This window comes from Nelumbo lutea, chromosome 8 (assembly GCF_056320005.1).
Source record: "Nelumbo lutea isolate HS-2025 chromosome 8, American lotus-T2T, whole genome shotgun sequence".
NCBI classification, from domain to species: Eukaryota; Viridiplantae; Streptophyta; class Magnoliopsida; order Proteales; family Nelumbonaceae; genus Nelumbo; species Nelumbo lutea.
Window position 1 is genome coordinate 3635931 of NC_142691.1, and position 26205 is coordinate 3662135.

General features: G+C 39.5%; 1 protein-coding gene and 1 long non-coding RNA gene across 2 annotated transcripts in view; both read left to right on the plus strand.

The window, feature by feature from the left end:
- Positions 1-4947: 4947 nt before the first annotated feature.
- On the plus strand, positions 4948-6635 carry LOC148842240 (uncharacterized). Its single transcript, XR_016103782.1, has 2 exons — positions 4948-5273; positions 6063-6635. It is a non-coding gene; the product is annotated as an uncharacterized LOC148842240 (long non-coding RNA).
- Positions 6636-10047: 3412 nt separating this feature from the next.
- The window catches only part of LOC148842241 (phospholipid:diacylglycerol acyltransferase 1-like), a 29303-nt gene continuing 13145 nt past the window's right edge, over positions 10048-26205 (plus strand). The window contains exons 1-4 of the mRNA XM_088957513.1: positions 10048-11124; positions 11828-12050; positions 12199-12482; positions 13632-13959. Of these exons, the coding sequence (XP_088813639.1) occupies positions 10685-11124; positions 11828-12050; positions 12199-12482; positions 13632-13959 (1275 nt within the window). The 5' untranslated portion in view covers positions 10048-10684. The remainder of the gene's footprint in view (positions 11125-11827; positions 12051-12198; positions 12483-13631; positions 13960-26205) is intronic.

The following is a 26205-nucleotide window of genomic DNA, read 5'->3' on the forward strand; positions in this document are numbered from 1 at the left end:
ACAACTTAACGACACTTCAGCAATATCCGTTGAATCAGTTGTGGCTTGAGATCCTTAGGGAGCAGCGATATCTGTCGCACTGGATTAGGTATGAATAAGCTTGTGGGCTTCATCTTGAAGAACAAGAGAGTAAGCCTTAGCAATACTAGGCAGAGGGCCCATCAACAGAATCTGAGAGCACACATGGGCATAGGATTCGTTGAGGCCCATGAGGAACTACATGAGATGTGATTGTTGTTGGTAAGTACTAAAGTCTTTAGAGGACGCAAGGGAACAGATTGGGATCGGGGCAAGAGTTGTAAGCTCATCCCAATAGCATTTTAGTGCATTGTAATAAGTGGCAACAGATAGAGAATGTTGGTGATGGGTAGAGCTGATAGATTCAAGGTCCATTGCTGATGGAGAAGCATTCCCAAAGATCCTTCCAGATGGCAGATTGACAGATGTGGATTCAGCATATAAGACGTTGGGGCAATGTCTTTGTGCAATGAATTCAAGATCCACGATAAAACCATGTTGTTCACCCGAACCCAGGATGGAAGTAGAGGGTCTGTTGATGTTGTCTTGGTTATAGAACCATCAACGAATCCCATCTTGTTCTTGGCTGATAAGGCCATAATGATGGTGCGTTCCCAGGTAACGTAGTTGTCACAGGTGAGGGGAACGGTGACCGATATTGTACCTGGGTTATCCTAGTGGCGTAGGAAGAACAGACTATCAATGTTGTCGATAATCATTGACTCAGCCAACGTTCGAGTGTGAGACATTGAGGCGGCAGGAGTGACGGAAGCCATCAGAGCCGATGTCCAAGAGCGTCGTTGCTCTGATGCCATGAAAACTTAGATCGATCTGCGTGAATATAGATAACTCGAATAACAGAGAGTTTGGGTAAATGGTTCGATAATGATTTAATTGAATCTTGACTTATTTTATAGATGATCAAATAAAGATTGAATACAATACAATTATTAGAGTTTGAGTTTGTATACAAAACTATCAAATAGAATTTATCAGGATAAGAAAACGATTAGATCATGATAAAGTTCATCGCATGTAAGGATCATGCGATGGGCTTTATCATGAAGTCTATCGTAGGTCTGTAATAATCAGTAATAGATATATTATGATCCTTTCACCAGGTTGGGGATGGGCTACCCCGTAGTATAGAGCGCACTACGGGGGAAAAAAAGAATTCAAAGCTTATGCTTCATACATTTTAGCCTTGCGGCCCTTGCCTCACACCTCCCTGTTTTGTTTTGTTTTTTGAAAGAAGCCCTTTGTCTTTTTAAAGGGAAAATTTATGATGGCACCCTAGAATCGACCCCAAAACTGCGAAGGCTAAAATCGAATACAAGTTAAAAATCATTAATCTTATTTATGTTTTTAACTTTTTTTTTGTTATTATAAATGTAATTAGATGGGTGTAGTGTAGATTAAATCCACATCCCATATATCAGATTTTAGATCCAATGGTTTGATAAGCGGGATTGGACGTGGATGGAACTGGATTTGATCCAAATTTGAACTGTTACAGCCCAAATCTCACTTCAGTGATCTGGAGCAAGTTTTTGGAGAGCGTATTGTTTTATGAGTCTGGATCTGCCATTCACAGAGCGCACCTAATACCAACCTCACAGCCCCACCCCATGAGGAGGAGTAAATCCCAATTCATGTTTTGTAGATTGCAGAAATAGAAAAGAAAAAAAGGATTAAATATTTAAACTACCCTCATAGTTTAGTAAATGGGCACTAACCTACCTTATTGTTAAAAAATATATTTAAAGTAGCTCTGACATTTCTAAATAGCCGTTAGAAACCCGTAATGGAAAGATAAAAAGCTACTTAACCCTTAATTTTTCTTCAAATTTTCACAATGTAATATAAAGTTTTTTTCTTGTGATTTTCGATTGTTCTGCAACACCACTAATGATACTCCAGCATTACGGCATATATTCAACACTACTTAGCCCATTCTAAACATATCGCTGCTGCTGCAAGGCCAACTGACGACTACTCACTTGGACGGCTTTCCAATGTTACACGGGAAAAAACTGCTGTTGGGGCCAATAATCTATGCTGTTGAGAGAGTTTTTGAGAATGCCACATTACTATAAGAATGAGCAAATTAGTAGTTACATAATTTATGACATGCAATATTTCAGCAGCCTATGCTATTAGAGTTCAGATTTCCTACACTTGGTTTCGTATATGCCCGAATGCACTTCCAATCTAATTTTAACACGTTGTGGTTCACATGCACATTTGGCTCACATGTGCCATAAAATTAAACAAAAAATTTGTCGCGTTATGTTTTCTGATGAGGGCAAATTTAGCCCTCCAATGAGATTGCGACACGTGGCACCTCGTGACAACTAGGCGACACCCAAGCAACAATTTACCAAGTTGGTGTCCCACCCAGGCACTGGCCTAGCCGGCCTGGCGCGGCTTGTGCACGGCCTGGCGTGGCCTGCATGCGGCCTACGCGACCTGGCCGACCTAGCCGACCTGGATCAGCCTGGCACACGACCCGACCTGGCCGACCTGGCAACCCATAAGATGCCCATCGATAAACTCAGCATGCATACCCCACGAGCTCGGTAGCTCACCAAAGAGCTCGCCAAGGAGCTAAGTAGCTCTCCAAGGAGCTCGCCACCAAGGAGCCAGGCAGCTCGGCAGAGCTCGCCACAAGCAGCTCAGCATAGCTCCCCCGAGCAGCTCGCCACTTGTAGGGTAGCTCGGCATAGCTCCCCTGGGCAGCTCACCACTTGTAGGGTAGCTCGGTATAGAAGAGTAGTTTGGCGTATCACAAGAAGATCTCCTGCCTGACAACCGTACCTGATAGATCTGAAAAGCATGGCAGGCAGCGTTGTGACTGCCGTCTCTGAAAAGCATGGCATGCCTGACGAGTCCGTACCCTACAGCAGGAGCAGCCTGCACCTGTCACCTCAACTCTGGCAGTAATGGCTTGGGCAGTGGCGGTTACGCCTGATGTGACTGGGCACCACTATATAAGGACTCCGACCCCCAAAGCCAAGGGGGGAGAGAATGGAAAAAATTGAGGTAATCCTTGCTCTCTAGCTCTCTCATTTCTCCAATATCATCTTCAAGCTCTTTACAATCAGAGTACTAACTTAAGCGTCGGAGAGTCCCCGCTAGGAAAATACCCCCGGGTCCTCTGATTCAGTTCTTGCAGGTCCCTCAGCTCCCACTGCCTACAAAGAGGAGAAAAAAATGGAGTTCTCGCAGGTCCCTCAGCTCCCACTGCCTACAAAGGAGAGAAGATCACCTCATGCAGAGGGCAGTTGGGTTGCGCTGCACCAAGGAGCTCCACCATTCTCTGAGTCACAGGCCACCTAGGAGTAGGGAGCTCATCACCAAGTAGCTCTCCACCAGGGAGCTCGTCACCAAGGAGCTCGTCACCAAGTAGCTCGCCATCAGGTAGCTCGTCACCAAGTAGCTCGTCACCAGACAACTCACCACCAAGGAGCTCGTCACCAGGTAGCTCACCACCAGGGAGCTCGTCACCAGGTAGTTCTCCACCAGGTAGCTCTCCACTAGGGAGCTCGTCACCAAGTAGCTCACCACCAGGGAGTTTGTCACCAAGTAGCTCATCAACAGGTAGTTCGCCACCAAAGAGCTCCATCATCTTCTGAGTCACAGGCCACCTTGGAACAGGTCAAATGACGAGGTACTTAGCCAAAAAATTAGTACGTGACCACAAACGATTACATCATTTTTCATATAACATTTTTTGAAACTAAAATAGATGTGAATTCATCTTCTTCCCCAACTTGACAATTGGAGAGTGACAACCGGCTTCACACCCACTATTCCTCTTCTTCCTCGTCCTCTTCCTATCTATCTCTTCTTTCTTCTTCTTCCCTCTCCTTTATTCTTCCCTTGTCTCTCCCCCACCCCACCACCCTATTTAATTTGGATTCAGCCACGGTGCGGAGGAGCAGCAGATCCCCCTTCATATTCTAATTTCCCTAATAATCGACTTAGACTAGGGAGGTGAGACGGTAAAGGTAGTAGACTCGCCATTGATAATAGTCAATGTCATTAGTGATACTCCTGTAGAAACTGAAGCAAAATAAAACAAAGAATATAATCCAAACCAAGAAATGAAATATGCGCAGAGTCGTTGACACAAAGGTTCTTAGAATGCATTACTTGAAACAAGCTTAGTAAGAATAACATAAGACAAGAAAAAACACAAATAACGTTAAGCTAGTCAAACTGTGAAATAGCTTTAGATTGGCTGTTTTAAATTGTCAACAACTATAGAAGATTTTAAAACTTAAATGAAGATTCAATCTACCCAAACGGCAACTTCCCCATTAGGCGCTAGCTCTGTTTTTCTTCAAAGAGTTATTTGTCAACGTTGTTCGATGCCATAGCGAATGATCAAATAAGAGAAAATGATCTTCTAAGTACCAACATCTGTTACCCATAGAAATATAGTAGGATTGAAGGGTGTATCCGTGAAGCCGGCCACCGCTCTTTGGCTGTCGAGTTGGGGAAGAAAATGAATAGTTCTTCTCTTTTTTCTTTTTTTTTTTTTAATTTCAAAATTTTTTTTATAAAATTATAACATGACAAAATTCCGTTTAATTTTTTGGCATATTGAAACGGATGTGCATGTAAACCACAACGTGTTAAAATTCGATTGGAAGTACACTCTAGCATCCACGAAACAAACTGCAGGAAATCCGGATTCATGTTATTGGGCCCCAACAGCCAAAGCTAGGGCAAAGACATGGTAGTGTATGACTCTTCCTGAAATGGGCTAAATAGTGCATGTATACTTCTGGGAATTTCTAGGAAGAGTCATTCACTACCATGTCCTTCCCCTCCTCCGTGTAACATTGGAAAGCCGTCCAATGTTACGTCGGCTGTTGGTTACGACTTACGACACGACTGGTGTTTTGTATGACCCTAACGGCAAGACTTCTTACGTCGGCTGCATCTCAAGATACTTGAATGAAACGAACATGACAGGAGGATTATCATGCGATGGCCTTGGATGCTGCCAGACCACCATTAGGGGGTTTACGCTTTCCTTAGGTGAGTTCGCATCCCCGCTCCACCGCGCCTCGCCCCATACGACGTGCGACTGACACTTGTCCAGTCGCATATGGTGGGGCGTTCCCGCGTGCGATACTAACGTGATGGACGTTAATCCCGCCCGTTAGCCTTAAAACGAATTCAAAAGGGTTTTTTTCTCTTTCCGACTTCGGATCTCCGGCACCGGCGATCTCTTCAATCACCAGGTAAACTCTAACCCTCGTTTTTTGTTTGGGGCTTTGGTTTTTTCATTAAACTTTCCTTCGATGTTTTGTTTTTCTTTTCAAACCAGACTTTTTTTACCCTCTTCCACCTCCCTCTCCGGCACCGGCAATCACTCCGGCCACCGTCAGTACATTCCAGCCATCGTTTTTTGTACGGGTGTTTTTCATTTCAAGAAACCAGTGCTCTATGAAGAAAAAACTAAGGAGTCTATTAAATCCAACCTCAAACGCTCAATCATTTTTTGTGAAAAAAAAATCTGTTTGATGCATAAAGTCATAAAAACAAATGGAGCCACACTTACCTCCCCCACCCCGATGTGTTTTGCATCACTGGGTTACGTTGTATGTCATACTTTGAGTGTTATTTCTCTTCAGATAACAAGTGACTAGGACCTGGTAGGGTTTGTCTGTGATAGAGGGGATTTTGTTTTTGATACTCTGCTTTAGCTTCCTTACAAGCAAATGGGGTCTTAACTATCTACTGTTGTCACATGGTCTCTCAGTTTGCTTAATTGGCCCTTTGTACAGGAAGAAAATTAACTTCAATCAGTGTTGTTGTCTCCGACGCCCCTTCTCTGTTATGTTGTTCTCCCCTCCCTTGTTTGTCATTTGCAACTTGGAATTTTAATTTGGATTAGTAGGATTTTGAGGACAAAAGCTTAATTGTTTGGAGAAAGAAATAAGCCTGGAATGTTTGACAAATAAGGCTTTGCATCCCCTTAATCGTTGTCTACATATTAAATCATTGGCTTCTGGAACTTCCTCTGGAAGCCACTTGGTGTGCTTTTTTGTGCAAGTTATAGTCATATTGAAGACGGGATTTTTGGACGTCTGATCGCCGATACCGGAGATGGCGGTGGAGATCCGAGCTTGGGCAGAGAATGGGGTCAGAGCTTCCGATTTGAACTCCAAGGGAGCGGGAATATAGGAAAAGCTCGGAGAATCACATACTAAAAGCCGAGTTCGTTTTGAGGCTAACGGACAGGGTTAACATCCGTCCCATTAGCATTGCACGCGGGAACGCCCCACCACGTGCGACTGGACAGGTGTCAGTCACACATCGTGTGGGGCGGTGATGCGAACTCACTCCTCTTACGAAAACCAAATTCAAATCGAAGTCGGTGTGTGTATTTGGTGGCTTTACACTTCAACACATTAGTACACCACATAATGAACAGCTGCTAAAGACCAAATTCAGCAGCTTCTTATCGTCCGATTAGAATATAAAGTGTTTCCAGAGTTCTCATATGAGAATCTAGGATTTCGAAACGACCTCTCTTTGATGAAAAATAAAATGATTGTTTAGGAGCAATGTGAATTTAACAGCTTCCGAAATGTTGGTTGGAATTTGGAAAGTTGGGTTTAAATGAAAAATGGAAATTGCATCTACAGAGATTTATTATTTTAATTTTTTTTTGTAAGATCAACCGTTCAAACATGGCCAGAATAGTTCTGATTCCGTATTGTTTTTTAAAACATTTTTATCCCATTAAAAATTCAGCTACACAATGCAAATAGCGTGGGCTAAAACCGCGAATTAGGACCTTCTATTTGTAAAAGTAGCTTCACTTATCAAGTGATGTGAGTTGGAGTCACAATGGATTTCACCGTTTCAGTTCAGTGCTACTTCAAAGGGAGTAACTGATTTCTCCTCCATTCACCCGACCATTGGGAACGACAATTTGATGACATGGTCATAAATCAACCCAAACCAATACAACCCGATTTAGTTAGTTGTCACTAATGGTCAATAGATTTCGAGTAACCAACTCCCCAATCTGATCATGTCGATTTAGTTGATCAAATAACTTACAACCGAATTAAACCAGGCCATGATCAATACTCCTAGTTTCATCTAAATTAATATTTTAATCTCTAATAAATAAAAATAATTCAATCTCCAATAATTATTAAAAATTTATAGCAAAAATACACAATAATTAAAAATATATGATAATAAAAATAAAATAAATAACTAATAAAAATAAAAATAAAATAATTACAAAATTATCGATTTGAGTTAACCTCTAACCCGCTATTTTTATACAACATTATTGACTCAGCCAGCAACCCGTCTACCATACAATTTGAACCTTGAACTATCGGTCAACAAACCATCTTCCCTTCCATTTTCTCCAATTTTTTATCTTACCATCACTTTTTAAACCTATTAGATGAAGGGCATATGGGCACGTGTACAGAGAGGCGAATCAGACAGCAAATTAAATAAAGATCTTTCTTCTCCTAATAGTGTTGTTTCTTTCAAAGTTTCAATATTGTAATCTTTATAGAGACCTTTATTTTATTTATTTGAGTAACTTGGGGACGTGCTACCCCTCTATTTTATTTGTTTGTTTTCTTATAAAAAACTATTAGAGATCAATCATTACAAGATGAAGGCTTTTTATAAATTTATTATATTACCTTTTTCTTTGAGCTTGCTATGAATAAAGATTGTCGGAATACGAAGTTTATCATGTAATCCATTCGAGAGTTCTAGAGGAAGGTAAAAGAATAAATATTTTTGTTTTATTTTCTAATGTGTTTACTTTTTTAAACAATTATTATTTAGGATTGAGGTTAGTTTAAATGATTCAAAAATAATTAATAGTCAACTCGAATAACTTTTGTTAATGGTCACTAGGGGTGCAATTTGGACAAGTAAAATAGGTCATTTGTTAAAATTCGAATGGACCTGATTTAAAGGCCCAAACTCAAGTTATAACTTGAGCCAACCTGAGTTGTAACAATCAATGATGGTTTATAGGGGATGTTTTTTTTTATGGATTTTGAGAGGGGAAAAGTTGGTTGATGAGATTTTGATTTCTATTAATTAAAAATTTTATGTTTTTTTTTTCAGATTTATGTGAGAATTAGGGAAAGTTTATTTTCTTGTGTCTCACTTACTCGGGTAATTGATACCCATATTCTAGGTGGATAAATAACTTTTCCACCTAGGGGCAAAGTTGCCAACACTTGAATGGGACAAAAAAATACTCATTTTAATATTAGTTTTTATGGCTAAAATGGTCATTGTCTTATTTACATGGAAAATAAAAAGAACATGGATAAATGTACTTACTCGGGTAAGTTTTTCCCAAGAAACACTTACCTCGGTAAATGCATTTACTCAAACGACAATTAGGGGTGCAAATTGATCAAATTCGAATCGGATCAAGCAATACCTGAATTTGAATCCGAATAGGAAATTCGATATCCAAATTCAATTCGATATCCGATGGATATTAACGATCAATATTTGAATTCGAATCCGATTAAATATTTTAACATTGGATTTGATTCGAATTCGATTAATTAATTATCTTAGTTAATTAATAAGTATATAAAATAAATATTTTATTTATATAAAGATTATAAATATATAAATTATTTATATAATTTAATTATTATATATATATATATAAATTATATAAGACATTTAAATATTTTATATATTATATATAAGAATTAAATAATCAGTCTAATTTGGATATTTATTGAATCGAATAAAGTCATATCCAAATTCGAATCCAATTAACCATTCGGTATGAATATGATATTCGAATTTGTCCGATTAGATATTCGAATTATCTGAATTCGATTCAATTATGTCAAATATCAAATTCGAAATTGTATTTTCGAATACCGTTGATACCCCTAAAGACAATTATCCTAAAATAACTCATTGCTAATTTCTCATAAATCAACTTACATGGCAAGAGCGGTACTAAACAATCAAAACTATGGCTATCAACGGGTTAGGTTGGGATATGCTAGAATCAGAACCAATTTGGCAAGGAACATTGAGGACATGGAACCAAACTAGACTCGATATGGTATGTAATTTCTAGACCCAAAATTGAACCAATCAATTATCATGACAATTAGGTTTGACCTAATGGACCCAATTTTAAGAAATAAATAAATATATATGTTTAATATATATTATATATAATTTATCTAATATATTATACATTATATATATTATATGTATATAACTCAAGTTAGGTCTAAATCGGTTTGGAAGTGGATGGAACCAGTTCCAAACCGATAATAATTAGAACATTATATCAGGACTCATAACCGACCAATTTGTTCCAAACTGCCCCGATCAGTTTGGGTCCCTCGGGTCGAACCTGCCCCATTGATAGCCCTAACCAAAACTGGTGGTTTCTGAAAAATCACCATTTCACAAACGCTGGAAGGAATTGGCAATGATATCAAACACCCCCGGGTAATTTTCTAAAATCTCCCATGTAGTTTCTGGTTGTTGCTAAAACCTCGTCTTAAGTTTGGTAATTCCAATCATCTTCCATAAATTTTCTAACATGACCTCCCTCTCTTAAAATCCTCTAAAACGAGGTATGGAAGTGTCAAAAAAAAAACTATGCATCACTTTTACCAAAATGTTTATTTTCAAAATTTCCCCCTCCAATTTCTTTTATGAAATTGGTTTAATTTTTTAAATTTGCCTTCTATATCAAATTGCTAATGTACAACTTTAAATTCCCTTTTTTAGAGGATTCTCAACTTGCAGATGTATCATAAATTGCAATTACCAAAATTTAGGGAAGATTTTAGAAACGATCCGGAACTGGATGGGAGGTTTCACTAATCTAACACAAAAAAAAAAGTGACGGAGAATTTTCAGATAATAACCTTATTTAATATTAACGTAGTGTAATGGGACACCTGTAATACTCTGATTTGAAAGTGTGGCAGAACTTTACACTGGTTCCGAAAACTAAAGTTTGTCACAAATCTGTTGGTGCAGGAATTACTGAAAATCCGAGCTCCCCTATGGCAGTCTTCCGTTCCGCCTGACCAATGGCAATGGACATATTTGGCGTATCTCCAACGCCAGCTACTCTTCCACATCATCGATCGTCCCATTCCCACATGACATTCAACTTCTCCTTACGCTCAGACCACATACAAAGCTCCAACCAACTTTGCCAAGCCATGTTCAATCTCACTCATCTAACGCCCCAAAACGATCTATCACTTCTGCTCTCACACTATATACTATAATGTGTCTCCCTACATAAAAAAAGCCCAGCTGAGGCGGAGCCTTCCAGGACTTCGGCGGCTCCAACGACAAACTACCACTCTTTCCTGGCAGGAAAACTCCGATTCGTGACTTCAGGTTGCTGCTGCAACAACAAACGGTGTCTTCGTTTCTGAACGATGGAGACTACAATGCCAGTGTAGGTTAGGGTTTGAGAAGTTTATAGATATAGAAAGAAACCAGGCGAAGAGGATTCGACAATGCAGCTTAGACTCTCTCAATCATTTACCGAAGAAAGATTCGTCTGGTTTCCCAATTCCCGCCAATAGGAGCAGCAACGTTAACAACGCAAGGAGGGAAGGAACAGAGTAAGGAGGAAACGAATATGTCGATGCTGCGACGTAGAAAAGCCTCCGAAATCGAGCAAACTTCCAATTTGGGTGATCGTAAAGAGATTGAAAGCAAATTCGACGGTAATGAAAAGGAGGAGAAAGAGAAGGTGAAAAAGAAGAAGAAGAAATGGTCTTGCATTAATAGCTGCTGCTGGTTTATTGGCTGCATCTGCTCGATTTGGTGGTTTCTACTGTTTCTCTATAATGCCATGCCGGCATCGATTCCTCAATATGTCACCGAAGCCATTACCGGGCCACTGCCCGATCCGCCCGGCGTGAAATTGCAGAAAGAGGGGTTGAGGGCGAAGCACCCGGTGGTCTTCGTTCCTGGGATCGTTACCGGTGGCCTCGAGCTTTGGGAAGGGCACCAGTGCGCTGATGGGTTGTTCAGAAAGCGGCTTTGGGGTGGTACATTTGGAGAAGTATATAAGAGGTATTTTTTTTTCCTTTTTCCTTAACTACGAATATTGACGGCAATTTTAACACATTCTATTAGCCTAATTTTCAGAATTCCGTATGATGAAATTCCTATAATTTCGACCGGACACATGGGGCAGATTTTTCAATTGTCCCGTAGTTTTTTTAAGGAACGCAAAAATCTTTGGATCCTAACCAATTAGATGTTATTTTTACGCAAATTGTGAAAATTTCAGACTGTTTCCTTTTAAGGTGTTTCATTGTCAGGTTTGATGAATTATAACACAAGACCCAGCTATCATCGAATGAAAATGGAATATATATATATATATATATATATATATATATATATATATATATATATATATATATATATATATATATATATATATAAATTTTGATGACATCTGAAGCACAGCTTTGCTTTCAATTATTTTAAGTTAGTCAAATGGAACGATGAACTTGCATTTTCTTTTCCCTTTTTCTATAGTGGGTAATCCGGATGTAATCTAGGCTACTTTCCTCACATATCCTCCCTAATTTCGGACTATGATGATTTGGCCCATTTGCCATGCTAATATTCTGCATTCTTTGCTCCTTTGCATTTGATTATATTTGGATTATATTGGCTGATCTAGACAAGCAACGCTTAACAGTACATATGTGAAGTGACTACTTAGAAAAATTCCTTGCACTGTGTTTGTTTGGATCATCAACAGACCTTTATGTTGGGTTGAGCACATGTCACTGGACAATGAAACTGGACTGGATCCTCCCGGTATACGAGTTAGGCCTGTCCCGGGACTTGTTGCAGCAGATTACTTTGCACCTGGCTATTTTGTCTGGGCAGTTCTGATTGCTAATTTGGCTCGTATTGGATATGAGGAGAAAACCATGTACATGGCTTCTTATGACTGGAGGCTCTCATTTCAGAACACGGAGGTATGTTTTTGGAAATTTCATTTAAGCCATTTATGTTTGGTCATCTTGTATTTCTTTGCAGTATGTATTTCTTATTTTTTTCTGTAGTGGTAGTTCATGGGTTTCTGTGTAATCAATTTATACATTTTTGTTAAACTGCATTTATCAGGTGCGAGACCAGACCCTCAGCAGGATAAAAAGTAATATAGAACTCATGGTAGCTACAAATGGTGGGAAAAAGGTAGTTGTCATTCCACATTCAATGGGGGTTCTGTATTTTTTGCATTTTATGAAGTGGGTTGAATCACCAGCTCCAATGGGTGGTGGGGGTGGGTCAGATTGGTGCGCTAAGCATATAAAGGCAGTAATGAACATAGGTGGACCATTTTTAGGTGCTCCAAAAGCAGTATCGGGACTTTTCTCTTCTGAAGCCAGGGACATTGCTGTTGCCAGGTTTGTTCTGCTTAACTACTATGAAGCTTGTAGTATTAAACAGTCATCATGTTCTGATTTGTATCTGCATTATGTGCGAAAATTTTCCAAGTATCACTTCCAAGTGTGCAAACTTCTTGTAACCCAAGCAAAAGACTTGCAACACTGGACATATTAAGGCCTATTTTACTTTGTTCCCAAGGCACTTGAAGTAGTCTTTTATTATTAATGAGCAGGCTTTCATTGCCAATTGTGTTTCACTGTGACCTATACCAACTTATTTTTAGTGGGCATCACAAAAAATTATTTAAGTATGAGCCTATTGTTGTTCATTTAAAAAGATAAAGTATGATATGTTTCTTCTTCTCTTTGACATGATAAGCTTAATGTTCAAACCGGTTGCTGATAACAATAAAAAAGATAAGCTTAATGTTCAAACCATGTTAGTCCAATAATTGCAGAGACTGTTTGTTTACACTTACCTTTGATTTTGTGCACTTAAATTCATACATCGTGGTACATAGTTATAAACCTTGTCTATGTACTGTGATCCAAGATAACCTACCTATTTTGTATTTGAGATTTTTTTTTGATAAATAACAGAATGAGCATTTAAGGTTTTATTGTTAATTTTAGGAATGTGTCTCCTCATATTCTTCAAAAGTCATTGTTTATATCCATAGCATAATGAGTTCTCTAACACCTTTTGTATGTTTATGTTTCTTGAAACTTTAGGAATCTTTAATATATTACTTTCTCCAAAAAAAAAAAAAAGAATCCATGTTTTCTTTATTCTCATTTTTAAATTTATGATCTTCCTTGGCAATCAGACACTTATTTTTGGCTTCAAAGTTATATTTAAACTATAAAAAGCTTCGCAATAGGTTCAGCCGTTCAAGTGGGACATGATTCCACACTGAACAGACTGACAGACAGACTGACTGAGGCTAGATACAAGTACAACTAGCAAATGAGTAAACACATTAAGTTCTTTCTTAACAAACAAAAAACCTATATTAGTCACATACTGTTGAGGTTTATTACTTCTTCTGAATCTTCTGATTGTTTTTTAGCATGGAAATGTGTATATTTATCTTAGCATGAAAATGTGTATATTTGTTTGACTGCAGCATGCTTTGAATTCTGAACTAAATGGTACCCTTTGTGCAGGGCAATTGCACCAGGTGTTTTGGATAAAGATGTATTTGGATTTCAAACTTTACAACATGTAATGCGGATGACTCGTACTTGGGATTCAACCATGTCAATGATTCCAAAGGGCGGAGACACCATCTGGGGCACTCTGGACTGGTCACCTGAAGAAGGCTATAACTGTGGTCCAAAAAAACAAAGAAGCAATGATACTCAAGTGTCAGACCATAATAACACAGAGAGTCTGGACTGTCAAGTAAAAAGTGTGAACTATGGAAGGATCATATCATTTGGGAAAGATGTAGCAAAGGCACATTCATCAAAAATTGAGAGGATTGATTTTCGGGTAATTCTCTAGTTTGCTATCTATTCTTAATTGGCTAAAAACGGAGGTTATAAGTTCCTCTTTTTTTATCAGCAGAAGAAAATATTTTATTATAATAAATGAGGAATGAAGTTAGTACATATAGGAGACAGGTCAGCTGACCCAAAAAACTACACTCAGGATTACATAGCAGCTCAAAACAATTGCTGCCTTAAATATTACTTCTCATTAAATATTACTTTACCTTTTCCAAAAAAAAAAAAACAATTGCTGCCTTAAAACCCCTTGCTTAGCAAGGGAATCAGCCAACCCATTTGAAGTCCTTCTCTCCCATTTTAAATTCAGCATTTATGTCCTTTACAATACTTTCCACTTCCCTAAAAGCATGTATAAGAGTTCACGGAATATGTCTGTTACAGTTAGCCCATGAAACAATTAGCTTTGAAGTTTGAATCCCCTTCCACCTCCACTGTCTGTAACCCAATTGTTTTGCTAATTGAAGATCTTGCAGCAAAGCCAATAATACAGCTTTCAATGAGTTCCCCATTCTAATAGGTCCTGAAAATAGAGCTAATATCCTGCTTTTGAAATTTGTGAGCACATCACCTATTCCTACCATACCTGGATTTCCAAAGGAGATTTCATTAAACTTCAATTTTACTTGGTTTCCTTCTGGAGGTTTCCATTCCATCCTTATCTTTTTGTTTTGATGAGTAATAATTCAACTTTATTAAAACAGAAACTGATTCAGAATTACAGCCTCATACAAGATCCCTTAGAGAGGCATGAGTTGCAGCCTCTCCTGACATAATACAAAGAAGTTTGGAAAAGATTACTGGAATCACAACTGAGCCCAAAACAATTCTTCCCTGTTTGCCCCTTGCTTGGCTAACACATCAGCCAAAACTTTTGCTGATCTTTCCAGCCACTGAATAGACACTGACATATTCCTTGTTAGCCATTTAATCTTCTTAACTTCGTTCCTATAGCACCAAACAGTCTCATCATGTTTCCTTAGCCAGCCCACTACCACTTTTGAGTCCCCCTCAATAATCAGTTGCTGTACCCCCATTTGGTTTGCAAACTGCACCTAAACTCCACTGAATAGACACTGACATATTCCTTGTTAGCCATTTAATCTTCTTAACTTCGTTCCTACAGCACCAAACAGTCTCATCAGGTTTCCTTAGCCAGCCCACCACCACCTTTGAGTCCTCCTCAATAATTAGTTGCTGTATCCCCATTTGGTTTGCAAGCTGCACCCCTTGTACAGCAGCTAGCATTTCTGGCCTAATAGAGTCACCAAGTCCCAAAGGGCCCGAGTACAACAGAACAACCTCTCCAAGCTCGTTCCTCAGACACCCCCCCCCCAATTCCAGAAGGCCCTGGATTGCCCAAGCTACTACCATCGAAATTCAGTTTCAGTGAGCCTTCAGCCGGAGGACACCATCTTGGGACTACCTGTTCTTGATGGAAAAGCACCTCACTATTGCCAACCAGTTTCTCCAAAAGTCATTAAAGGAGAACTGATGGAACAGGTCCAAAGTCTCCAACCATTGTATTGCCCTATTCAATACACAGTCTTTTAGTTGCTGGTTATTTCTTTCCTTCTCTTGAACTATTCCATCATTCCTGTCTTCCCATATTGTCCAAATCGAGGCTGCTCTCGCACATCTCCACATTGATCTTCCTCTTTTTGTAGGCCAGTTGAAGGTAGGTTGGTCAAAGATCAATTGTACTTCTACTGGCAAGCTCCAATTACACCCTTTTGACAATAAATCCGATTGAAATATGAGGAAGTTGAGAAGAGAAGGAAAGAAGAGAGAAAGGAGAAGGAAGAAAGGAAGAAGAAAAAGTTTGGAGCAATAGAACAGTGCTGGCGGCGCCAGCTTTTATTATATTATATAGGGCGGCAGAAATAAGAAGGGAAAAGACCCTTGTGCCCCTGCTGTAAGTGAATACAATAACAGAAATAACATAAATAAAAAAAACATAAATAAACAACGCTTTAACTAGCCAAACAAACCCTAACACAAATAACTAAATTATTTCAACACTCCCCCTCAAGTTGGAGCATAGATGTCAATCATGCCCAACTTGTCACACAAATCATTGTTCCGCACATGATGAAGACCTTTGGTGAAGATATCTACAAGTTGTTCTTCTGAGCTGACATATGGAGTACACACATCTCCATTTACAAGTTTCTCTCTAATAAAATGCTTGTTCACTTCAATGTGTTTCGTCCTATCATGCAGGACTGGATTAGCAGCAATTTTGATGGCAGCTTTATTGTCACGGTAGAGTGACATAGGATTGCTCACTGTAAAACCCAGTTCACCTAACAGATTTCTTATCCACATGATTTCAGCAGCCCCATGAGACATTTCTCTATATTCTACTTCAGCACTAGATCTAGCCACCACACTTTGCTTTTTACTTCTCCATGTGACCAGGTTTCCTCCTACAAAGGCACAATACCCACTGGTAGACTTTCGGTCATCGACTGCTCCTGCCCAATCAGCATCAATATATACTTCCACCTTTAAGTGACCATGTTTCTGGAACAACAAACCAACTCCGGGAAACTTCTTGAGGTATCTAAGGATCCTCTCAGCAGCTTCAAAGTGGGTTGTCCTAGGATTGTGCATGAACTGACTAAGGACACCCACTGCATAAGCAATATCAGGCCTGGTCATAGACAAATACAAGAGTCTCCCTACGAGTCTCTAGAACTTCTTCACATCTTTCAAAAACTCTCCCTGACTGTCTCCCAGCTGTTGATTAGATTCAATTGGTGAGTCAATTGGTTTTACCCCCAACTTGCCTATATCTTCTAGTAGATCTAGTACATATTTCCGTTGGGAAATAAAGATGCCCCTGTGAGAGCGGGGAACTTCAATTCCAAGGAAATAACGTAAGGGGCCTAGATCTTTCACCTCAAATTGAATGCCTAAGAATTTTTTCAGTCTCCATATTTCAACCTCCCAATCTCCTATGATTACTATGTCATCCACATACACAATAAGAGTTGCAATTTTCCTTTCACCTCATTTCACAAATAGAGTGTGATCTGATTGGCATTGTTTAAACTCCATCTGTTGAACTACTAAATGGAACTTACAAAACCAAGCCCGAGGTGATTGTTTCAACCCATATAAAGATTTTTTTAACCTGCACACATTTTGTTCACTGCCTTTGGCACAGAAACCTGGAGGTTGGGTCATGTACACTTTCTCTTCCAAGTCACCATTCAAGAAAGCATTTTTGATGTCTAATTGGTGAAGTTCCCAGTCAAGATTTGATGCCAATGAACGAAGGATCCTGATAGAGTTCATCCTAGCTACTAGAGCAAAAGTCTATGCATAGTTCACTCCATATACCTGTGTAAAACCTCTTGCTACCGGTCTAGCCTTGTACCTTTCAACAGTTCCATCAACCTTGTTTTTCACTATGAACACCCACTGGTTCCTTCCCTTCAGGAAGGTCCACCAACTCCCAAGTGTCGCTTTTGTGTAATGCATCAATTTCTTCTTGCATTGCGTCTGTCCATTCAGGTTTAGATAAAGCTTCTGCCACATTCTTAGTAACGAGGACATTGTCCACAGAAGAGAGGAATGCACAGAATGAAAGTGAAACATGATCATAGGACACAAAATTAGAGATAGGATGATTAGTGGTACAAGATCTAACACCCTTTCTCTTAGCAATAGGAATATCAAGATCATTGATGACAGGTGAATCACCATTGAGAGGAACAGGCATATCAATAGGAGCAAGTGTACCTGGCTGATGAGATGGATTTGCCTCTGGTGAATCCGATGATGTTGGTTGCATAGTGTCAGGTTCCACGGCTCTTGAACTCTGCTGGCTTTTATGGTGACGATGAAAAACCCAGAATGAAGGAGGATCGGGTAAAGGAGGTAGTGGAGTTTGAGCCGCCTGTTTCTCCTCAACCCTACTCTCCCCCTGAGGAGAAACCGAGAAGAAAGGTTGATTCTCAAAGAATGATACATCAATGGAGACATAGTACTTGCGAGAGGTAGGATCATAGCAGCGATATCCCTTTTGAGATAAAGGGTAACCAAGGAAAACACAAGGAATAGCCTGAGGATCAAGCTTACCTCGAGTAGGGGACAAGTTATGGACAAAGCAACGACACCAAAAAACACGCATTGGAATGGTGGACAACGGAGTTGTAGGAAACAAAAGCTAATGTGGGGCCTTATACTCTAGTAACCGAGATGGCATGCAGTTGATGATGTATGTAGCACACAAAACTGTATCCATCCAAAAACGTTTTGGCACATTCATATCAATTAATAAGCCACGAGCTTCTTCGAGAAGGTGACGGTTCTTTTGCTCAGCAACACCACATTGTTGGGGTGTCCTGGCACAAGAGCTTCACTGAAATGACTCACTCGAAGCAAAAAACTCCGTGAGATCACTATGGAAGTATTCCTTTGCATTGTCCGACTAGAAGATATGGATTTCAGTTTGGAACTGAGTGAACACCATGCGTTGAAAGTCTTTCACAATTTTTGGCATTTCATATCGAGATCACATAGGGTAAACCCAAGTGTATCTAGAGTAATCATCAATCAAGGTAATGAAGTACTTATATCCAACCTCAGTGGGTAGAGTAACAGGGCCCCAAACATCAGAATAAACAATATGAAATGGAAAAATTCAGATATTTTATTTCTCAAAGGTAAAGAACTTCTTCAATGTTTACTCAATTGAGATCTCTGACATTGTAACTGACTCACTGGAAAGGACTCAAACAACTTTGGGAACATAACTTTTAATGACTCAAAAGAAAGATGATCTAGACGACTATGCCATAAATATGCTTGACTCTCACTTGACAAACTCATGGACTTTGTAGCCACAAGACCAGCTTTATTCTCCAACACGTAGAGACCATCTACCATGCTTCCTCTACCAATCGTCTTCCCCGAGGTCAAATCCTGAAACACACATGAAGACGGAAAAAAAGTGACTGAATAGTTCAAGGAGTGAGTTATACTACTAATGGACAACAAACTTATAGGTAATTTCAGAACATGTAGTACATTAAAAAGGGTAAGGCCGAGTAGGAGAGGTATGGTACCTTGGCCAGCTATGGTAGAGAAAGAACCATCAACTAGTCTCACCTTATCTCTCCCAGAGAGAAGGTTATATGTCTGAAATAAATTTGACTTACCGGTCATGTGGTTTGAGGCTCCAGAGTCAATAACCCAAGGAGAATCAGTGGTATGAGATAACAACATTACCTGATGTAGACGCGAAAGAGGTAGAGGGAGTAGGACCAGAATCCATCTGGCGGAGAGTCCTACCATACAATTCCAAATGGTCACGAAAGGAGTTGATAATTTCTTCCTTAGGGTCAGAACTGGGATGCCTCTCCTGAGTTACCAATGGACTAGTCTCTGACGATGCCATATTAGCAGAGTTATACTTTTTTCTGATTCTGCTGGCTTGGTTTCTTGCCCTGATCAGGTGTTGACTTCTTACCCAAATCCTGTGCCCATGTAGGTTTTCCATGGAGATCCCAACATGTATCTCTCGTGTGTCGTGTCTTCTAGCAGCGAGTGCACCAAAGTTTATTCTTATCATTTGTTCTCTTCTGAGAATCACCTTTCTTAAAAGCACCTCTGACATTTGTATCTGAATTTCCCCGGACAGCTAGGGCAACTGACTCCCCCTCTACACAATTCATCACACTTCTTCTACTCTCTTCTCACTGCACTAAGGCATACACCTCCCGAACTGATGGCAAGTCTTTACTACCCAAGGTCTGCACCTTGAGGGACTCATATGAAGGATTCAGCCCTAGGAGGAAGGCAAAGACCCGTTGCTGAGATACAAGTGACTTATACGCCTTTGCATCTTCATCACACTTCCAATTCACATTCTAGTAGTGATCAAGTTCTTTCCATATCGATGTCAAATCAGAATAGTACATCGAGAGACTCCTCTCCCCCTGCTTGCAAGTAGAGGATTCAGCTTGCAATTGATATATCTTGGCATAGTGTCTCTGCTCTTAATAGGTGGACTTTGCTTGTTCCCATATCTCACAAGCAGTTTCAGCCCACATAAAAGTCTTCCTTACCTGTGGCAGCATGGAAACCAAGAGCCATGACATCACCATACTATTCTCTTGGTTCCACCTATCATATTCAGCACTTCCGTACTTCGGTTCCTTCACTCTCCCATTGATGTATCCTATTTTCCCCCTAACAGTGATGTAGAGTTTTATTCCCCTAGACCACTCAAGGTAGTTCAGACCGTCAAAGGGAATAATAGACTACTCAAGGTAGTTTAGACCGTCAAAGGGAATAATAGCCATGGGGAAACTCATATCCATTCCCCCACTCACTCCATTGTGCCTCCCTGGAATCTCTGAAGTAGCAGAATTCTCAAACGACATGGTAAGCACAAGTTTTTTTTTTTATCTAAGCTCTCAACTTAGGATCCCTCCTTATATCGACAAAAGCTCCACACACAACAATTCAGTTCTGGACTTAATCTGAGCACAAAAACAAACAACACCAACTTCCCAAGAGGAACTATGGTGAGACTGATTTTCACCACAGCATTAATCAATAACGTGTAAGTTCCACCACAGCATTAATCAATAAGAGAGATCCTAACACACATGAAATCAGACTAACGAGCAGAGAAAACAGGTCATCTACGACTTACAGTCACCTTTTCATAGGTACAGGATCACACGATCCAACAAATAAAAGATATAACCCTCACAAAAGTCTGCCGACATTCAGTGGTTTGGATTCATTTGCTCTCCACTTGGTACACGACTAAGGAAAGAAATAAAAGAAGAAAGAAAACTTTAGGGTTGTACCATTTGCAGATCTGATTTGATCAGCCCAGATTCAGTCCTCAGTTCCTCCCAGATTCAGCAACTTGAGGAGAAAAAACTTGGTCGCCCAGATTCAACAGCCTTGCTCTAATACCATCTTGACAATAAATCCGATTAAAATATGAGGAAGTAGAGAAGGAAGAAAGGAAGAAGAAAAAGTTTGGAGCAATAGAACAGTGCTGGCGGCACCAGCTTTTATTATATTATATAGGGCGGCAGAAATAAGAAGGGAAAAGACCCTTGTGCCCCTGCTGTAAGTGAGTACAATAGCAGAAATAACAGAAATAAAAAAAATGCTTTAACTAGCCAAACAGACCCTAACACAAATAACTAAATTATTTCAACATACCCAAACAAAGAGAGAAGCCAAACCCACAATTCTGTAGAGAGTGGGCAGGAAATGAATAGATGGTAACAGTGCTCCCCATGAGCTCTACAGAGGGTACACCAGTTAGGACCATGCCACCTTTGTCCAAGCTCTAAAAATATCATTTACAAAGAAAAGTTGAAAGCTTTCCAAGGTTTTTACCTAGTGTGTAACCTTTATTTTAATGTTGTCTATTACCTCCTCCAATGGTCTACCCTTTCTATTGAAGATTCTTCTATTCCTTTCTTCTCAGACAACCCAAACTATTGCTGCCTTTGTAACTCTCCACAATATCCTTTCTCTTTTTTTTTTTTTTTTGTTGCCTCAAAAAGTTAGGATTGAAAATATCAACTACATCCTGTCAGGAACCCACTTTCAACCAAAAGAGAACAAAAATACTCTCAAATGCAATGCACAAAAGGGCAAGAGATTAATAAATGGGAAAGAGTTTTGCCACTAACCCTACATAAAAATCACATATGAGGAGAAAGGCAAGAATTAGGCCTTCTTTGTTGCACCATATCACAAATATTAATCTTTTCAAGGAAATTTTCCCAACAGAAGTCTTGAATTTTAGGTGGAATAGGCTTGCACCAAATCTCTTTCAACAGGAAGTCTGCCCTTAAAGAAGTAGGCAAAGTAAGGTTTCTGGAAAAAGAAGAACAAGTGAAGAGACCATCAGGAGAGGCTGACTAGATTCTAAAGTCCTCAAGGTTTTCATCCGAAAACACTGTCTCCAAAAGACCAAGTAGGTGGATAAGAGAAGCACAATTATTTTTCCTTAGGTTCCTTCTGAAGCCTAGATTCCAATTTATTCATTGAGGAGGTGTGATAGTTTCACCTTTGAGATTTGAAAAGGCAAAAAGCTCAGGAAATTGTGTTTTTACTGGTGTTTCCCCTAGCCAAAGGTCCTCTCATAACTGGATTTTGTTACCCTTTCCCACATCAAAGCTGATGGAATTGAAGAAAATTGTGTATGCCTCACGAATGGCTTTTCGAGGAGAAGTTGAGGTTGCTAGGGGGGCTAACTTGTGCCATAGCCTATCTCTTTTCAAACATTTATCTCCATAACCATTTACCTAGCAGTGCAGTGTTTCTCAGAGCTAAGTTCCCTATCCCTAGGCTACCTTTTTCCTTGGGTTTGCAAACTAATTCCCATGTATCTAAATGATCCTTTTTTCCCTCTTGCAGGTGCCACAAAAAATCCTCGATGTATTTCTCTAATTGGTTTGTAATTCTAGTTCCTCTCCTATTTTTTTACCCTCCACTTCTATTTTATAAATAATGTTTTTTTCCTTCTACCATTTGCAAGTGAGTGAAAAAACTTGGAGCTACCATCCCCTTCTAGCAGCCATTTGCATCTGAATTTCTGTCTCCATCTTTCCTCCTCTGTCGTCAAACCTTGAGCTTCTATTCTATTCAAAGTTTCAATCCTTGAGAAAATATTTTCTTGAACTTCTTCTAACCTTCCAAAATGTTCTTTATTCCAAACTTTTATTCTCTCTTTCAACCTCTTTAATTTTCTGGAAAAACTTACAATTTTCTTTCTTCCTAGAGAACCAATCTCTCCCCACCACTCTTTAGCCTTCTCCTTAAAAGATGGATCTTCCAGCCACATATTCTCAAATTTGAATGGTGAGGGAGCTCCAAAAGAAGATTCTTTCTCAATACAAATGGGACAATGATTTGAGGTGACTTTGGGCAAGGCTCTAGAAACCAAGATCCCCCACACTTCTTCCCAATTAAATGCAAAGAGGAATTTGTCTAACTTAGAACAAGTTGGGGGAGATTGGGAATTTGGCAAGTCCTCTTGCAGAAGGGGAATTTCTTTTAGTTCAAGGGAGTCAATTAGTCCATTAAATTTTCTCATGCTAGTAGATATACCCTGATTTGGATTGTTTGCTTTACCTGAGAACCTTATAACATTAAAAAAACTCCCAAACACCAATTGATAATTCCTCACAGAACAAATTTCTATCTCTATAAGAATTGGGGCCATAAGCATTTGTTAAGGCCCATTCTCTCCCATATGAAGATCTTTTGATTTTAACAGAGACTGAAAATTGGGATTCCAAACTGGTAGTGGCTTGGCTACTGGATGAGGAAAGTAAGATGTGGAAATATAATAATGAGAAGAAAAAATTCAGATGGATCACAAAGGACATGGAACTGAGAATACAGTGGGTGAAAAGAACAGCTAATTTGATGGCTGATGCACTAGCCAAGCAAGGGGTTGGGAGAATTCAAACATTTTGGGCACAAATGTAATTGTAATCATAACTAAAGTTAAAGGGGAGAGATAAGAGAGCTTGTCTCTCTCTCTCTCACTTTCTCTTGTACACTTTCTTTTAAATTCAATGAAGTAATCAGTTATTCACCAAAAAAAAAAAACAGACTGAAAATTGGCCTATTGGCTCCTCCACACAATCCAATTCCTCATTCTTCCAAATTGTGAGACTTCCCCTAGAAGCTCCCCAAGAAGGGGAAAAAGTCCAACTAAGCCCCCCTAGATCCACAAATACTTCTAATCCAATTTCTATCTATTTTGACAACTTGGTCTCTTGAATCATAACTAAGTCAGGCCTTTCTTTCCGAAGGACATCCCTTGTTAACTTTCTTTTCTTTGTACTTTCTAACCTCTTACATTCCAACTTATGACCTTCACTGAACTAGCTTAAAAGGTCCAGGAAAGTTTCCTTAATCTTAGCAAACCCCTTTTCTTCTTTCCTTTCTCCTATTTTCCTCCTTTTCATAGGTTATTCCATATTTGAGCTTTTCACTCTCACTCTTTCTTTTCCTTTCTTTTCCACCTTTTCTCAAATAGACTTTTGTTTCCCCCTTTTTTTTTTTAATTTTTCACCTGCCTTCTCTTCCCTTTCCTTGCCTCCCTACTTGTTCTATAGGATCAACTCTCTCCTAAGCCAGTGATTCTACCTCAAGGCAAGGTTCAAAGTATTGATACACCTCTGTGTATTGACAGAGGTGTATTGGTACTAAAAAGCATGTGCTTTTTATATTTTTTTAGTTTTTTAAATTGGTTTTTATATTTTTTTTATTAAAAAAGAAAGGGTTCCCAAAACACCTGTAAACATGTGTTTCAGAACCCAAAAGATATGATACAATACGCCCGACGTATCGTATCGAAATTTTGATCCTTGCCTGAAGGGTGTCTTGTACTTGTTTTTTGAGATGATGTAACCTACAATCTTCAAGATTCTTCTCCACAACCATGTCTAACAAATTTTCTAGGATTAGATTTAAAATCCTTCCCCTTTCTTCCTCTAACTCACTGGCAGAATTGTCCCCTCACCCAGCCAGAGTGGCACTTGGATTGAAAACATTTTGAGAAGGTAGAGTTCTCACTAGTCTTGCAATAAAAGGGGAGGCAACATTAGAGGAAAAATTGTGGACAAGAAAATTATGTAAAGGAAAAGAGCTAGAGGGACATAAAGGGGAAGAGACTCCTTGCTCTAGTCTATTGTAAGCTAGTTCTTGAGTGCTTCTTGCAAGGTTGTTTTTCTTTTTAGATATCACCTGGATAGCATGCATTGACTATTCCTCTTGTGCTTCTAGACTTTGGTCAGTGCTGCAACCCAGATTCCAAGTATGGGTGCCTCCATTAGAATTGATTTCAGTTCTCTTTTAGCCACAACAGATAGAAGTGGGCACTTCAAAGCTAGCTGCCTAGCTCCTTTCAAGTCCAAAGAAAGACAATTGGAGGAATCTTCAAAAAGGAGTTCTGTCCCCCAATGAGTCATCATCCAAAATTTTATAGGCTTTGGTGGAGTCGGTACTACCAATACTTGAAGGTTGATCTACCTCAAAGTCTTCTTCCTACCGCAAATCCTCCGATTCATTTTTTGCGTTTGAGTCATCACATATATCTCTAGAGACCTTCAGATTTGGTCTATTCGGATTCGTAGTGTTACCACTCAACTTCCAAGCTAAATTATATCCAGAGGGAATACCCTATAACATCTTCCTCCCTGGATCTTGGTCAGGCCTTTTCAACCTCCAAACATCCGCTATAGCCAACTAGGGTGCCTTAGGGGTTGTGTTAGATGAAGATAGACCGATGGAACCATCTTCCATTGCTCGAGCCCCAATCTCCACCTGACCACTTGAAAGGTCATATGACCTATTGGTTGTGGTTTAAGTAGACCAACTAAATTGCTGGTCTCAACTGGTGGCCTAGCACTTATTGCTTTTTCAGCAAACTTGTAGCACAAGCCTCTTCCTTCTGCTACCACTCGAGTGTATGTTCTAAATGAGACCCTTTGGTTACTATTAGACGGCCCGGATATCTCTGCCTCTTTGGAAACCTACCCAACACCTTTTAAGAGAAGAAACAATTGGGTTTTCTTCAATAAATTCAAATTCAAATCAATCTTCTTCTCCCGACCTCCACGTGTCCCATCATTTGCCACATCCCCATCTTCTTCTACCTTCGACCATTCCATCAACAACTAAGCTTCCAACGACGACAATAGCCAGAAGTTGTAGGTAGTGTTTTTGATATCCACCTCCAACATTCTAGAAATGGTTTCAAACTTATTGATAAAAAAAAAAGGCTTCAAACTTGACACCCACCAATCTGAAGGTTGTCACTCTAATTTTTGAAGTATCCAGATTTTCTAAAGTACCCTCACAAAGGTTCATAATCATCTTGAAGGTTTCTCCTTACCAGAATGGAAGGGAAGCCCTACCACTTTCACCACTGGGGTTCCCATGAGATTAACACTATTGGCGCTTGGATTTCATTTTCCTATGACTACCAAACCCTCTTCTGTCTGGTTTGGAAACACATGGATCTTCTCGTTAGTATTGGCCAAATCCAGTAAGGCTTTACCTTCTTGAAAAGGAGTTAATGTTAGGGGCCCTTTAGGCCAGAGTTTTCTCTTAATTTCCTCTACTACCCAGTTCCAGTTTTTTTATTTTCCTGTTTGCATAAATGATGTATTTCCTTCTCGAAGCATTCTCTGAACCACCACAACTTCTCAAAAAACAAAATTTG